The sequence below is a fragment of the Xyrauchen texanus genome, chromosome 20, assembly GCF_025860055.1.
Source record: "Xyrauchen texanus isolate HMW12.3.18 chromosome 20, RBS_HiC_50CHRs, whole genome shotgun sequence".
Taxonomy (NCBI): domain Eukaryota; kingdom Metazoa; phylum Chordata; class Actinopteri; order Cypriniformes; family Catostomidae; genus Xyrauchen; species Xyrauchen texanus.
Window position 1 is genome coordinate 31,022,584 of NC_068295.1, and position 14,896 is coordinate 31,037,479.

The 14,896-nt window shown below is 37.1% G+C and overlaps 1 protein-coding gene across 2 annotated transcripts in view; it reads left to right on the forward strand.

Moving 5' to 3' along the window:
• The window catches only part of LOC127660780 (E3 ubiquitin-protein ligase MARCHF8-like), a 129,353-nt gene that overhangs the window by 105,403 nt on the left and 9,054 nt on the right, over window positions 1-14,896 (forward strand). For both annotated transcript variants that reach the window (XM_052151197.1, XM_052151198.1), the window contains 2 exons: window positions 9,706-9,886; window positions 13,253-13,388. In XM_052151197.1, the coding sequence (XP_052007157.1) occupies window positions 9,706-9,886; window positions 13,253-13,388 (317 nt within the window). The remainder of the gene's footprint in view (window positions 1-9,705; window positions 9,887-13,252; window positions 13,389-14,896) is intronic.

Sequence of the window (14,896 nt, forward strand, 5' to 3'; positions counted from 1 at the left end):
ATTTCTTTCTTGCATTCTTCTGTTTCTTCCACCTTTCTTTTTATAATCTGTCTCCATTTATTCTCTAATGCAGTGTTTCCCAACCTTTTCTTATAAACCCCCACAGCCACAAGTATGGCTTAAAAGGATGGAAAATTTTAATGAATATTCCGTTATGTAACAGACATCAAGATTTTCACTGAAAAAATTAATAAGTCCCATGGACTTCTTTTGTTACTTTTGGGCAATTATTTATGCTTTAAAGTGAGTCACTATCAACTGCCATTGTATTGAAAAGTCAGAACAGAATATTAATTAAAATGTTTCCTTTTATTTGGTAAAAAAATAATTCTCATTTGGAACAACACGAGGATGAGTACATTGTTACAGAAATTAGATTTTGGTATCCTTTTATCAAAGCCAAACTAGAAATGTTATTTCCAGTCTTGTGAAAATTGTGACATTTAATTCAGTTTTGACAATTAGTGTAAGAATGATTTTGTGAATGTTTTGCATGGAAATATGTCTTTGTTTTTATTAAATTTTTTTGTCTGGAAACTGGAAAAGGAACATTAAGTGACAAATTATTTTAATCTATTGACACCCCTAATATTTTTGAAAGTGGCTATTTCTTTTTTATAAGTCTAATAAAGCAAAATCAAAATCCTTCCAAGTTCCCCTTGGACCCTTCAAGTACCCCTGGTTGCGAATCACTGCTCTAATGCATGTTGCATGTCTCTTTATGTCCGTTTTCTCTCTTCCCATCTCTGTTTCTGCACCTCCTCTTTCTGTCCCACCCCCTCCTCTCATATGCAGTTCACATGACCTCGCTCAGGACGTGGGCTCATAGAAGACTTTACAGGCTACTGTAGTACTGTTGAACTCTAACGGTAAAAACTCAGCATCACAGAGTGTCACCATGACAACACTCTGTCTGGACTCTCCCACCAAGCCCAAAAGTAGGACCTTTTTTGGCACCGAACGGCACTATTTACTTAAACTTTCAGTCATCCTAAAATCAGAGGGAGGCAGTCTCAAGTTCTCCAAGTCTCTGAATGATGTGGGCCAAAAGGTGGATAGCCAGTGTACTGGTCTTCACTTTATAGACTGCACTTGTTCAGATGGGGAGCTGGGCACTTGAGAAAGACAAGCTTGTTGAAGTTGGTCACACCAAAGTCCTCAATGAAAAGACAACTTACCTCCGCCCTTTCCATCTCAGCCTCCATCCTTCAACAACTAAAATATATCTCTTCTCCAAGGACTGGGCACTGTCTGGCTCCCTCTTGTCATCCCCAATCAGACCTCCAAAGAAGCTCTTAACTTCCTACGTCTCTTCTTTCCATTCACCCGCTCTTCTACCGCAGGAAGCTTTCAGGTGTTTGAAATGGGAAGCTACACCCCCAGTTTACATATAGCAAAGTCATCTAGTGCCCTTCTGGGGGTCAGCGAGTCTTGTTGTTTAGAGGAGGTGGGAGATTATGTGTTCGAGGAGGACTCGTCCAGTTGGTAACTAAAGGTAGATGGGTTGAGGGCTCCGCTTTGTTCACTTGAGGAGGACAGCGACCTGAATCAGTGCTCCCCTCCGGGGATTGCTGCAGGTTGGTGGGGCTTACTCACTCCCGCTCAGCTATTCTTACCCATGGGCTCCACCTCTAGAGTGATCCATCCTTCACCTGCATAATCATTTCCAACAAGTCCCTGTTTCTCCTTCCTGTTAGAGCATGTGTACTGTGTTCCACATTAGCAGTGTGATAGTTTGCAGTCCTCTGCTTATAGTGTTCAAGAACAAGTCTTTATATAGAGTTATCAGGATATATTCTTACTGAGTATTACTTTATTAGAAATGCTATGGTCATAATAAACTGCCAACAAGTTGTTGTCTGGGTTACTGTAGCCTTTCTGTCAGCTCAAACCAGTCTGGTCATTCTCCATGACCTCTCATAAACCATGACCTCTCATAAACAAGTAATTTCTGTCTGCAGAACTGCCACTGTTTTTTTTGGCACCATTCGGAGTAAATTCTAGAGACTGTTGTGTGTGTGAATCCAGGAGATGAGCAGTTACAGAAATACTCAAACCAGCCCATCTGGCACCAACAATCAACAATTGCCTCTTTCAAAATCTGAGATAAAAATGTTCCCCATTCTTTAACTGTTGCGCCACGTATGGGATGCCCTATATCCCCATTACTGTTTGCTCTATTCATAGAAATTTGAGCTGCTGCAATAAGACCAAATATCTATGGAATTTCATTACATAACACTGACCATAAAATCTCTTTTATATGCTAATGATATATTACTTTTCTTACAAACTCTAAAGACATCACTTACAGAAACAATTAAACTCATTAACGTCTATTTTAAAATATCAGACAATTCCATAAATTGGAACAAATCAACAATCTTACCACTGAATATGAAACCGCACGCTACTAGCATACAGAACACATTTACAATAAATAATATTACATACCTAGGAATACACATATCCCCGAACCTCTCAGACTTATTCAAACTCAACTTTATTCCACTATTAAAAACAAAGAATTTTTAAATCGCTTGATGAACTGACCACTCTCCATCATAGGTCGTATAGCAGCAGTTAAAATGTGTGTATACTGCCAAAAATCTATTTATTCACCATGGCTCCAGTGAAACCAACTAAGATTTAATTTACATCCTTAAATGGAACAATAAGCTAATTTTACTGGAAAAAATAAGCCTAAAATAAGCTTACAAACACTTAAAATAAATAAAAAAATAACAGCACCCAATTTCCAACACTACTACTTAGTATCTCAATTACAATATATTTGCAAATGAAAATGTGACCGTATCCATAACCTATGGCTAGAGTTAAACAGGCAGAATGTAAAGAAATAACCAAATCTGATCTCCCTTCATTCACATATATCAAACGGCATAACCTTTTTAACCATATTATGATTAGAACAACACTCACTGCTTGTTGGCAAATTAATACATTGTATTACATAAATTAATACAACACAAGCTCACACCACACATCAACTCCCCCATATGGCATAACCCTGATTTTACAATCAACAAAACACCTCTTAACAATATAAAATGGATCACACACTTGCATAACCTGTTTACTGGTAACAACTTTTACAGAATTAAGACATAAGAAATATGACTTAGGAATAGAACACTATTTCTACTACCTGCAAATTAGAAACTCTATTAAAGCCACAACTGGAAATAAGAGTATAGAAAAACCACCACCACTTATAGAACGCACTAAATCAATCAGTAGTTATGTAAAGTTACTTGCTAAGTTATACAATCTAATATCATCCATAGATACTAAGACTCCAGCATCTGTTAAACAATGGGAGAAATATCTCAACATCATTACAGATAAGGAATTCTGTAAAACAGTTTTTAGGAACATCATCATAAGTACAAATACAAACATCCAATTAATTCATTATAAAACACTACACCGAACACACATTACACAACACAAGATGTTTAAAATGGGACTAGTAACTTCAGACAGATGCACCTACTGCAACCTTAACACACCTTCATGCACTCTGGTCATGCCCACCTGTTGATCATTTCTGGAAAGATGTTACCAATAAGCTATCAGATATATTGAATTGCAGAATCCCTAATTTTCCATCATTATGCCTTTTTTAGGTGATGCATCTCAAAATAACCCTCCTCCTGAACATCCAACACCACAGTTTCTGTCTCTAGCTATCGCCAAGAAAACAATTATTGGATAAAAATCCCATCAAATGTATTGTGGTCACGGATCCAAAAATAAGCGTGAATCAAAATAATAAGCTTGAATAAAAAAATATAAACCCATCTAAAATATGCTGCAAAAAAAAAAACAACAGAAAAATGAAAGCCAAGTCATCAGAATTGCAAGCAAAATCATATTTTCCTTGGTTATATTACTGTTTTTGTGCTCTGACAATTTTGCTCATATTTAAAAAATTTTGTACGTGTAGGCTGTATTTTTCTTTGCAAGTTCCACGCTTGATTTTCCAAAACTTGTGAGTTTCATGTAAATCAGGGGGCATTTTGCATCAGTATTGGTCCAATAGTTCTTGATTGACAGCTCATCTAGTCATTCATACGAAGAGAGGAGGTGACATCACTCTAATGCAACACCGACGGCTGCTGCTCAATATTATATTATATTATTTGTGGTTGATCGATACACTGCTTGTGTCTGTTTTGAGTATTTTCTGCCAGCTCTAGGAAACAATGTGTTGTCTGAGTTGGCCATTATCATACTCCGTTAACACATGTATCGAGTCAGCTGAATTTAGTTAGCAGAGACTTTAGTTTAGGCATTATTTAATACTTCCTTGTTTGTAGGTTATTGGCTGCATATCTAAAAAAAACTAAAACAAGGCTGGGTTGGTGTGGATGTTTGCATGTTTTTACTTGCTGTACCAATTTAGTCGTGAGATCAGAACCCAACTTGATCTGCTTTTCCATGTTGCTGAATGTGCCGTTATGTACTAATCCTATGTTGGCATCGGTGGCTAAACAAGGAAGTATTAAATAATGGAGTATTAAGTAACAGAGTATGATAATGGCCTACTCAGACAACACATTGTTAGCTAGAGCTGGCAGAAAATACTCAAAACAGACACAAGCAGCGTATCTATCAACCACAAATAATATAATATTGGGCAGCAGCCGTCGTAGTTGCATTGGTGATGTCACCTCCCCTCTTTAAATGATTGGCTAGAGAATGAGCTGTCAATCAAGAACTAGTGGACCAATAGGGATGCAAAACGCCCCGATTTATATAACTCACAATTTTTGGAAAATCCAGCACAGAACTTGGAAACAAAAGCAAGGAAAAATACAGCGCAAGCGTACAAAATTTTTTAAATATGAGCAAAATTGTCACAGAGCACAAAAAAAACAGTACTATAATCAAGGAAAACATGATTTTGTTTGCAATTCAATGAATTTACTTTAATTTTTCTATTTTTTTTTATTTACATTTTTTTTTGGAGCGTACTTTACATTTTTGATTCATGCTTGTTATTTTTGTATTTGCGCTTATTTTTTGATTCATGCTTATTATTTTTGGTTATTTTTAATTTTACAGTTAAAAATCAGTCATAAATGTAATCAAATCTTCACTCCACTTCTTTCATCCCTAAATATTAACCTAGCTGGTGAGTTGAAGACTCACATATGTATATGTAAACACCTGCACTATTTAATGTGTTTCAAGAAGTATAAGTTTAATATATAATATACAAATATTGCCTGAGTATTACTCAAATTACTCTTTAAATCCTCTACAATTAATATTTTAGAGATTGTTGTTTCTTGTATATGATATAATGTTCTAAATGTTGTATTTCATGTTTCTTTTTGTTTTCTCTCTTCCTATAACAGTTGCATATTATTATTGATCTTACTATTAGGTGTGTGTGTATATATATATATATATAAATCATCCTCTATAAACACAAAATATATTGTATTCTCACTCATAGATTATACAAAATCATGGATTTTCTCAATTTGACAACCATTTTAATTATTAGTAGTATTATCGGTACATTTATTGTTGTGGTTATTAATTCTATCGTTGATTTTCCTGCTCTTTCCATTCACTTCCCCTGCCGGTCATTTTCGTCTGGCTGGTGCACGCTGCTGGTCCAACCTTACATTATAGCTAAAAGGGGCCTGATTTATATGACATGTATGACTACTCTGAATGACTACGGACGATGCTTATGGGTCATAGGACATGGTACGACTTGGCTATGGCAGCATGGTCTGGGTACCTGCTGTGGTAAACCTGCATCAACAGAATGTCTCACCAGATTCCTCAACGGTGGGAAATCACCCTTCCACCCACATGTGCCTTGGTGGGAGCTTCCATTTGAAGAATTGGCCTGTGGTGTGTATCTGGTTGGTCCCCTTGCATGTGGGGAGGATGGGGGTGGGAGTGGTGGAGGTGGAGGAAAGAAAAAGGGGAAAGATAGAACAAAGGAAGGGGGAGGAGGGGAAAAAGTGGAGGCAGGAGCTAAATAAAGGGAATATCCTTTTGTATTGCTCTAGTTAATTCAAATATAGTATATATATAAGTTAAATATCTTTTGTCCTTATTTTTTATTTGTTGTTTTTATATTGTACATGGCATTAATTAATAAAAAAAGAATAAGCTATACAATTTTGATAATGATGCTTAAATGCATTTTAAGAAATCGTAATGTATAGAAATGAGAATTTATATTATTTTAGTTTTTATCACCATTTACCTGCTATTTTGTGTGCATATAACTTTAATTAATTTCAAGCTTTCCACATATCACCTATTCTTCAGTGCAGTTTTTAATGCAGGACAAGTCATCCTTTCACCGTCTCATATCTGGCGGTCACTGTATTCACCCTAATAAAGTGCTATAAAGAGCGTTATCGAGAGGGAAATGTCCGTCTTATATGACAATTTCGCTATTGTAGAACAGCAGGTCACAGAATGAGCCATGGGCCAAACCTCCTCAAAAGGCAGTATAGAGTATCTTAAATATGGTAATTTGAGTTTTTCTATTCTAATTTGATCTAATCTAGCTCTGTGTGATGGGATTCATATATTTTGATTATACTTGGGGGAGTGAGAGTGAGAGGGGGACATGAATCATAACTTTGTCAGGTAATATGCAAGTAATCACAAACAAAAGGAGTCCATTAAAGTTGATTCCCTTCAGCTCGCAGTGAAGTTATTACACACTGCTCAGACTGTAAAGCTGCTTGTCGGCTGATGGAGATGTGACGGGCTCCGTTTTTCTCTTTGTCTGTGCTGTTTGCTAATCTTGTAGAGCCTTAACTGGATCAGGCGTATCTGAAAATAGTCATTATCCTGGTCATTCAGTCTGAAAAGTCTCTCGACGCTGACACAGAAGCAATTTTCTCTTGTGTTTATGCCCCGGCAGCTTGTTAACATTTATAGGGCCCATATCACGCAGCCGGAAGGGATGATTGTTAGATCCATTACAATGACTGAGCAGTGTGCTGTAGCCATTATGCCATCTATTTACATTGTGGTTCTGTCAGACATAAAAAATCACCAAGGTTAGGCTTTTGAGAACCTCACAAAGCCAGATCTTTGACTTACGGCGGGGGTGCTCTATTTATTCAAGTATAAGTTCAGAAATTTGAAAACTATTCTAATTTACCATAAAACTTAATAGATTACAGGTTTTCACTGCATGATTATAATACATTCATATTTTTAAAGCTACTAAAGTTTATCCAGCCAAGAGCAATAAATAGTCTCGATTTGTTGTTATTGTTGCTTGATTAATATTCAATTTTAATATTAATATGGGCAGGTCTGTATGGCGCGTATCAGCCATTAGCATCTTAACGCAGACAGATTAGCAGGCACAGAAAAAGAAAGCATCTGTCAGTCAGGCTGTGTGTGTGGGCAAATTTCCAAAACATAGTATGGGGATGGGTCCTTAATATTCACGAGGAAAGCGATACCTCATTTGTCAAATAATCTAACCCAACTCTAACGCCACCCATTTACCTAACTCTATCAATGAATGAGTCTTTCCTTGCCATACTGCGTTTCGGAAATCCATGCGCAGGGGAGCTGAAATAAGGAAATAAGGTAATTAATTAAATAATCTAATAATAATTAAGATAAGATTTTTGTGTAGTTTATATACCTTTCCCTTTTCGACCAGTGGTTTTCTTGGGGTTGATCGCGATCTATGTAATGAGCACCCCTGACTTGGACACATTAAGAGACCGTCTGACTGACAAATAATGTGGCAAATAGAGTTTGAGGCGGGAATAACTTTTTGTTCGAACAATAGCAGTTTTAGGGAAATCTGTTGGAAACATTACGTTTGCAATCCGTTTGGTGCTGCTAGTGGTGCAGAAATTACACACTGCAGATTTAAGTCACACTTTCTTAGTCCTAAAAGACAAATTCACTGCACTGAGTGTTTTTCACAAACTCCATTTGCAGCGCATTTACAAGCGCATCTACCAGCACCAGTGTGTTGTGAAATTATCTCTGATTCTCTTTGAACTTCTGCTAGCCTCAGTGGCAGATCTTCATAATATAAATGTTGACATTTGTCGTGCAGTTGTTTGTACTCGATGCTTTCCCAACTGACCTCTAAGCTTATTAAGCATGGGAGTGAGAGCGAGAGCAAGGGAACCCATCAGAGCAAGGCGGAATAATGTAGATACTACAGTGGTCTTGGACTTTATACTGTCACCTGAAAATAACATATTTAAAATATCTGAAAATACCCTGTTTGTTGCTGTATTTGTCAGCAATTATTAAATTGTTCTGCAAAGACCGTGTCTGATAATATTGGCATTACAGAGATAAAGTTTGTAGTGCTTGACTGGTCATGATCTAAAAATGACAGCCACCATGAGGGGGCGACTCACATTATGTAGAATAAAACAGCTTTTTCTAGGCTGATAATATCATTTTAAACATATTTGTCAAAAGTACTCTTAATCTCTTAAGGCAGAGGTCTTCAACAGGGGGTCCATGGCAGGAAACATGGACCCCTTATTAATTTTGTGAAAAACTTCAAATCTATTAAACCAAAATAAAATAATTAAATTTATGCTATGAAACATTTATCTGAACTTTAGCATTGGTTTAAATATATGACTTGCAATTTATACAGTATATGCATTTTAACAAACTAGCAGGTAGAGTATGGCGCTAACAATGCCAAGGTCATGGGTTCGATTCCCAGGGAACACACAAACTGATCAAATGTATACCTTAAATACGCTGTAAGTCGCAATGTCTGCATGTTATTATAGGCCATGCTTAAAATGCGCAATGCTCTATTTTATTCTGTATGTAACAGGGGGTCCCTGCTCCATCTCTTTACACTATGGGGACCCTTGCCTTGGGGTATAATACTTTTAAATGTGGGAAGTTTTTCTTCTGCTGCCACAAGTTGCTTGTATTTTCACCTCTCTTTTTGTCTCTCACTCTGTGTGTCTCTTAATTTCCTCTGGGCACCTCCTACAAACCCTTTCCCCAAACTGTAACGAACAGCTTTTCCCTCTCCACCAGCTAGTGTGATTTAAAGTGCTGTTGGACGCTTCTATGATAACCAGGTTTTAAAATGAAACTTTTGACATCACTCAGTGAATATAGAATCTTTACCGGCCATAAAAATGTCTTGCTGACAATTAAACAGTATTTTGCATAGTTTTATTTAAAACTAATTTTATTTCAGTAAGGACTGGATTATTTAACAATTTTCTTTCTTGCATGTTTGTAACAAACTGGGCAGGTCATTGTATCTCCCAGAATTTCATAGTACAATCTGGCCTCCATCTCTCTGAAATGGCACAAATAAAAAAACACACATTGTGATTTTGTTACTAATATTTTTTTGCCGACCTAATGCAAGGATTATTCCACGTATGTGTCATCACATGGAGTTCCTAAATACTCGCTTGCCTCATTTACCTCAGCAAGGATCATTTTTACAATTTGATTTAATTAATATATTGTTGCAGTTCCTGCAGAAGTTGCCAACTGGCAAGTAACTACCATTACAATGTTACACTTATTCGACAAAGCCACTTTTTACTTGCATTTGGCAAAAAAGTTAAATTAAGACTAGTATAACTGTGAAAAACTTTTGGCTAATGTTGTTCTGCAGTGGTTTTAGGATGATGACAGAGTCTCTCTCTCTCTCTCTCTCTGTAGGATTTGTCACTGTGAGGGGGATGATGAGAGTCCACTGATCACACCCTGTCACTGCACTGGGAGTTTGCATTATGTCCATCAGTCCTGCCTGCAGCAGTGGATCAAGAGCTCGGACACACGCTGCTGTGAGCTCTGTAAATATACTTTAATCATGGAAACCAAGCTCAAGCCACTCCGCAAGGTAATATTACAAACATGCATGCATACACACTCACAGACCCAGAAATGTCCACAGCCGCCTGCTCATACTGACATGCATGCCATTCCAAACTTTAAACCAAGGAACAAACGCACTACATAAAGCCCTCTGCAAAGTATTGTCAAAAATAATAATTCAAATGAATTGCATTCTGATTGGATGTGCCACATTAGAAGCCAATGTTCCATAGTTGATAAACACACACCTGTGACTGTAAATCAGTTGAATTCTGTATAAAGTGCAGCAGTAGGCTTACGAAAGTAAAAATACCATTCATTTTCACAGTAAAGGAATACATTTTCTGAGGTATTGTATAAACTTTTCAAGATAGACCCTATTATGAGCTCGGAAGTTAAGCAATAGTAGCATGAGTATATAGTTCAATTGTTACATTCCCAGTGAAGAACTACACTACCCATAATCCTGAGGAGAGATCCACCAATCAGAGAAGTCTACTCCCATGGTTCATTGTGAATGATGTAATCAAGTCAGTCTCCCTAAACTCAAACTTGTTTACATTTATCTTGGTATTTTTTTTAATACATTTTTGAAGTAAACTATAAATATACAGTATGGTATTTCATACTTTCAATCACTTTCAGTTGCTGCATTGTTTAGCAAACATAAATCTCCCACAGTTAGGCTAGTGAACTGTATTATTTGGCAACATTTTTATTATTATTGAAATGAAATATAAGCCACATGAGTCTGAGCATTACATAAGGGGGCAATTTACATTTGTTTATGAGCAAATGCAGTAGTTGATCTTTGAGATGATTGAAAACAAGTTTGTCCATGCAACCAGCAAGAGGTTTTTATAATGAATTGTTCCAATGAATTGTTTTTGAGTGACGTGAACACGATAAAAGTCCAGGCACTTTAATGTTTTTCTATATTGTCCACTGCTTCCTCTTTTTAATTAAATTTCTGATGCTGTGTGTTTCTAATGGGGCTTAAAATAGGACATCTCTAGGACAGCTGTCCTTTGTGTCACCATAGAAATGGTGCTCTAGCAGACTGCTTTAGGGGAGTGTTATCTCTAGTTGTCTGCAAGTTAATCAAGATGAAACGAGACACAAACTCATGACGTTATGGTCAATATGACAGTTGACAGGCATCTGTTTATATAATCGTAGCTATTGATTAACTGTTACACGCTGCTGGTTTGTTTTCTGTTTTCTTGATTTGTCTTTTGTGATTAGGTTATGAACATCTTTGTAAATTGGCACTTACGTTGATGTCAGCATCCTTCCAGATGAAAGGGTGTGGATCAGATCTCAAATAAACAGAGATTTGTATCTGTGCTTTTTTATTTGCCATGGAAAGAGCTTTTCAAGAGAAGACTTTTAGTTTTCCTAGTCTTTAATTTAGCTCTCTGTGGGTTTGTGCATCAGATTCAGCGCTGTCATCTTTTCTGAGAATGTATTATTAGGCCACCATGTGATAAATTGTTCAAAACTAAAATAGTCAGGGTGTCATTCTACAGAAATCCGAAATGTGAAACATTTCAGCTGTTCTCTGTTTGAACTTTTTGAGATTAGATGTGCCCATTATAAGTATTTCTTCTGTTCCTATAAAAAAAAAAATCTCTACCAACTAGTTGCCAGGTGTTTTTAGAAAATGTACTGTACCCTTGCAACTGAAAAGCTCAAAATTTATCACGTTTCTATTTGAATAATTTAATGGATTAAAGACTGTACTTTATTTAAAGTCAACATGAAATCCGAATTGATTGAATACATACTCGTGGTTTTAAGTGTACTATTAATAAGTGCATGTTATTTCAAATAAAAAATTGTGTCCATAATCTTTTATCAATATGCAATAACATGCGTGACCTCCTAACAACTTTTCAGCTGGAGTGAAAACCTCCTTTTACTTTTCAACCCCTCCCCTCCTACAATGGGACTACGGGGGGTGACTCAGTCACTTCATGCCTTTTTACTGATCTGACTGTTACCTGATTGAATAAGCACATTCCATTTACACTTGGCCACATCAATGTTTCCAAACGGATAATAAAATCCAATCTTAGATTTGTGCGCTATATCCAAATAACAATTAATATGCTAATGCCAGGCAGCGAGTTTAAAAGAGAAGATTTATCATTCGATTCCAAGTGACTTTGCCCTGTGCGCAGGTGTCGGTGTTCATGCGCTGTGTATTTTTCCTCACAGGGCTTGTCGTGGTTCAGCCATGGCCATGCTCGTCAGCTGCACTTATTTTCAGTGTTTAGTTTCCGTTTCTTCATCAATCTGCATCTAATCAATGAAGAAAAAGTTATGTCTCTCGTACAACATGCATCTGTTTCATATTTTATTATTTATTGCAGGATGTGAGCCCTATGCAAATACTCTGTAACAGCTGTTATGTTTCAAATTTTCCCCATGCTGACGTAGCGCTGTTTGGGTTGAGTAAAGTTTGCATATGTAGCTTGAACAGCCAGATGCATTTACACTTGACCAAGTTTCGAATGAGTCTCGAATCCATCTTGGAGGGAATTTACACTTGGTGTTTTCATTATCAGATAGCAATCCGATCAGCAAAACGCATGAAGTAACCAAGTGTAAATACCCTCCAAAACTGATTCAAGATGCATTCCATTCACCCCCTACATTCTGGTATGTAAAACAACAAACTATTGGAGTGTTGTTTTTTTGTTGTTTTTTTGCCAAAAACCAACTATCAGTGCAGATAAATTGGTAAAACTTGTATATCAGTCGACCTCTAATGACCATCTACTCCCATAAATCATTGCGATTGATGCCTGCCTACTCTTTCAAACAACTTGTACAGGTATATTTTTGAATATTTTGCAGTAAACTTCAAACATTTCCCACTTAAATCAATGATTTATAGTCAATAGTTTTGTGTTCTGTCGTTTATGATTACATAATTTGCAATGCTTCATGGGAATGGGCGGTCACTGTTGTACTCTTACTCTATTAAGTCCTGCCCTCCTTGTTTTTTCATTGAAAAATGGGTTGCAAATGGCATTTTATGTTGACTTAAAAAGGAAAAGTTATTGCCAATAAAATATTATTCTAGTTAAAGTGGTAGTGAATGCTGAGCTGAAACCTGGGTCATTGTTGGACATTGAGACCGGCACTGAATTGCTAAAGAGAGAGCCTGGAGATCACTCACTAAGTTGCATGAAATATTTATTGGGCAGAAAGGCTTTGTTTGTACTAGACTCTGAAGTGTATGGAGTGCTATTTTACAACAGCAAGAAAAGAAGTGTTGGAAATATTTTTTGTTTACAATATAATTGTTTTTATAATCTATCTCTCTCTCTCTCTCTCTCTCTCTTTCTCACACCCGTGCACATGCACATCTCTTTATGTGCAGTGGGAGAAGCTTCAGATGACAGCCAGTGAGCGGAGAAAGATCATGTTCTCAGTCACATTCCACGTGATCGCCATCACCTGTGTTGTCTGGTCGCTCTACGTCCTCATTGACCGCACAGCGGAGGAGATCAAACAAGGTTAGTTCCGCCCACCTATCTCCTCAGCCAATCCAGAACTACCTTTGCTCTCCCACTTCATCCAGCACTGTCTACCTGCATTCCTATTTCCTCATCCCCCATTTACCATAAAACACTCACTGGATTATTCCGTTGTTGGAGTGATTGAATCCCTCTGACTGCTGTTTGTCTTTGTCAGGCACATCATAATGTCTTTGTCCTCTACCAAGATGATTTATCCTTTCTTTCAAATGTAGAACACCATTTAAAAGTCTGAGTCCACATGTGAAAATGCTGCTGTTTTGCACATTGAAGTGTATTATCAGTATAACACTCATGTAAGTTTTTCACTTAATTTCCAATTCTCTTATTATTTGGTATGACCTACTTTTGCTTTAATGATGGCATGCACTGAAGCTGCCGTGGACCTTACAAGTTTGTGCAAAACCTGATGGTCTATGTCATTGCAGCATGATTTGAGAATGTTTCAGCGCAAGCAAATAACTCTGACCATGTCAACACCTTTGTACAAAAGGTGTAATGTCACAGTTTCATTATTTGATTAGTGACCTAGAAATAGTGCAGAATCTTAAATATTTGTTGTTGATTTTATGTCATCATATTTCTTTTTACATTTTTCTAATTCATAAAAATTTCAGATTTTTCCAGGATTAAATTGTTTTATTAGAATCTCAGATTCTGAATGTGGACTCCGGTTTTTAAACAGCATGTTGGTGTCTCATTTTAGAAAACCCTTTTGGACAAGTTGGTATGCTCATGGTAGAGGTGATTTCCAGTTTACCCCTCAAGCTCCATTAAATCGATACCAATCGAGCTGTGGAGCACAGGGACCGGGTGGGTTCTCCGTTGAATATATCTAAGATAGCAATGGATTTGATTTCTGTAACAGATTTGTACAAAGCTTGTGCTCCATCCCTTTTGCTGCACTCAGTGTCCACATCCTTTTGAAGTTATATCGCTGACTGCGACCCTTATGCTGATTGGTCTCTGGCAGTAGCACTTTACTGATTTGCTCCTACCATTAATTGCCCATTCACATGCACTTCATTGTCCAAGAACTGTAAGGAGATCTTTGATCACTGTTACCATGGTTACACCATTAACTTTTTCATCTTCCATGGTAAAGGCTTGAGCGGAGTCAGAGACCTATTAGACCGCAGTGCATGCACCCATATACTCTATAGAGAATGTTTTCAACTTTCTTAGCCGTGTCCATTTCTCATCTCTTGTATCATGCTGCAATATGTGTTCAGGATACATTTTGCCTGGCAAAAGAGTCAGAGGTTCCAGTAGCTTTCTTTTTTGTTTTATGTTCAATTCAAGTTAAGTGCTACCCACAGCATCTATGGCATAATGTTGATTACTACAGAACATAAATTAAGGAATTCATCTTTTAGTTTTTGTAACCTCCTCGTGGTCGCTATAATGTGTGGTTCTCGCTCTCGGTGGGGCATGTGGGGAGCTGTACGTGGATGCTGCGGAGAATAGCGTGAAGCCTCCACATGCGC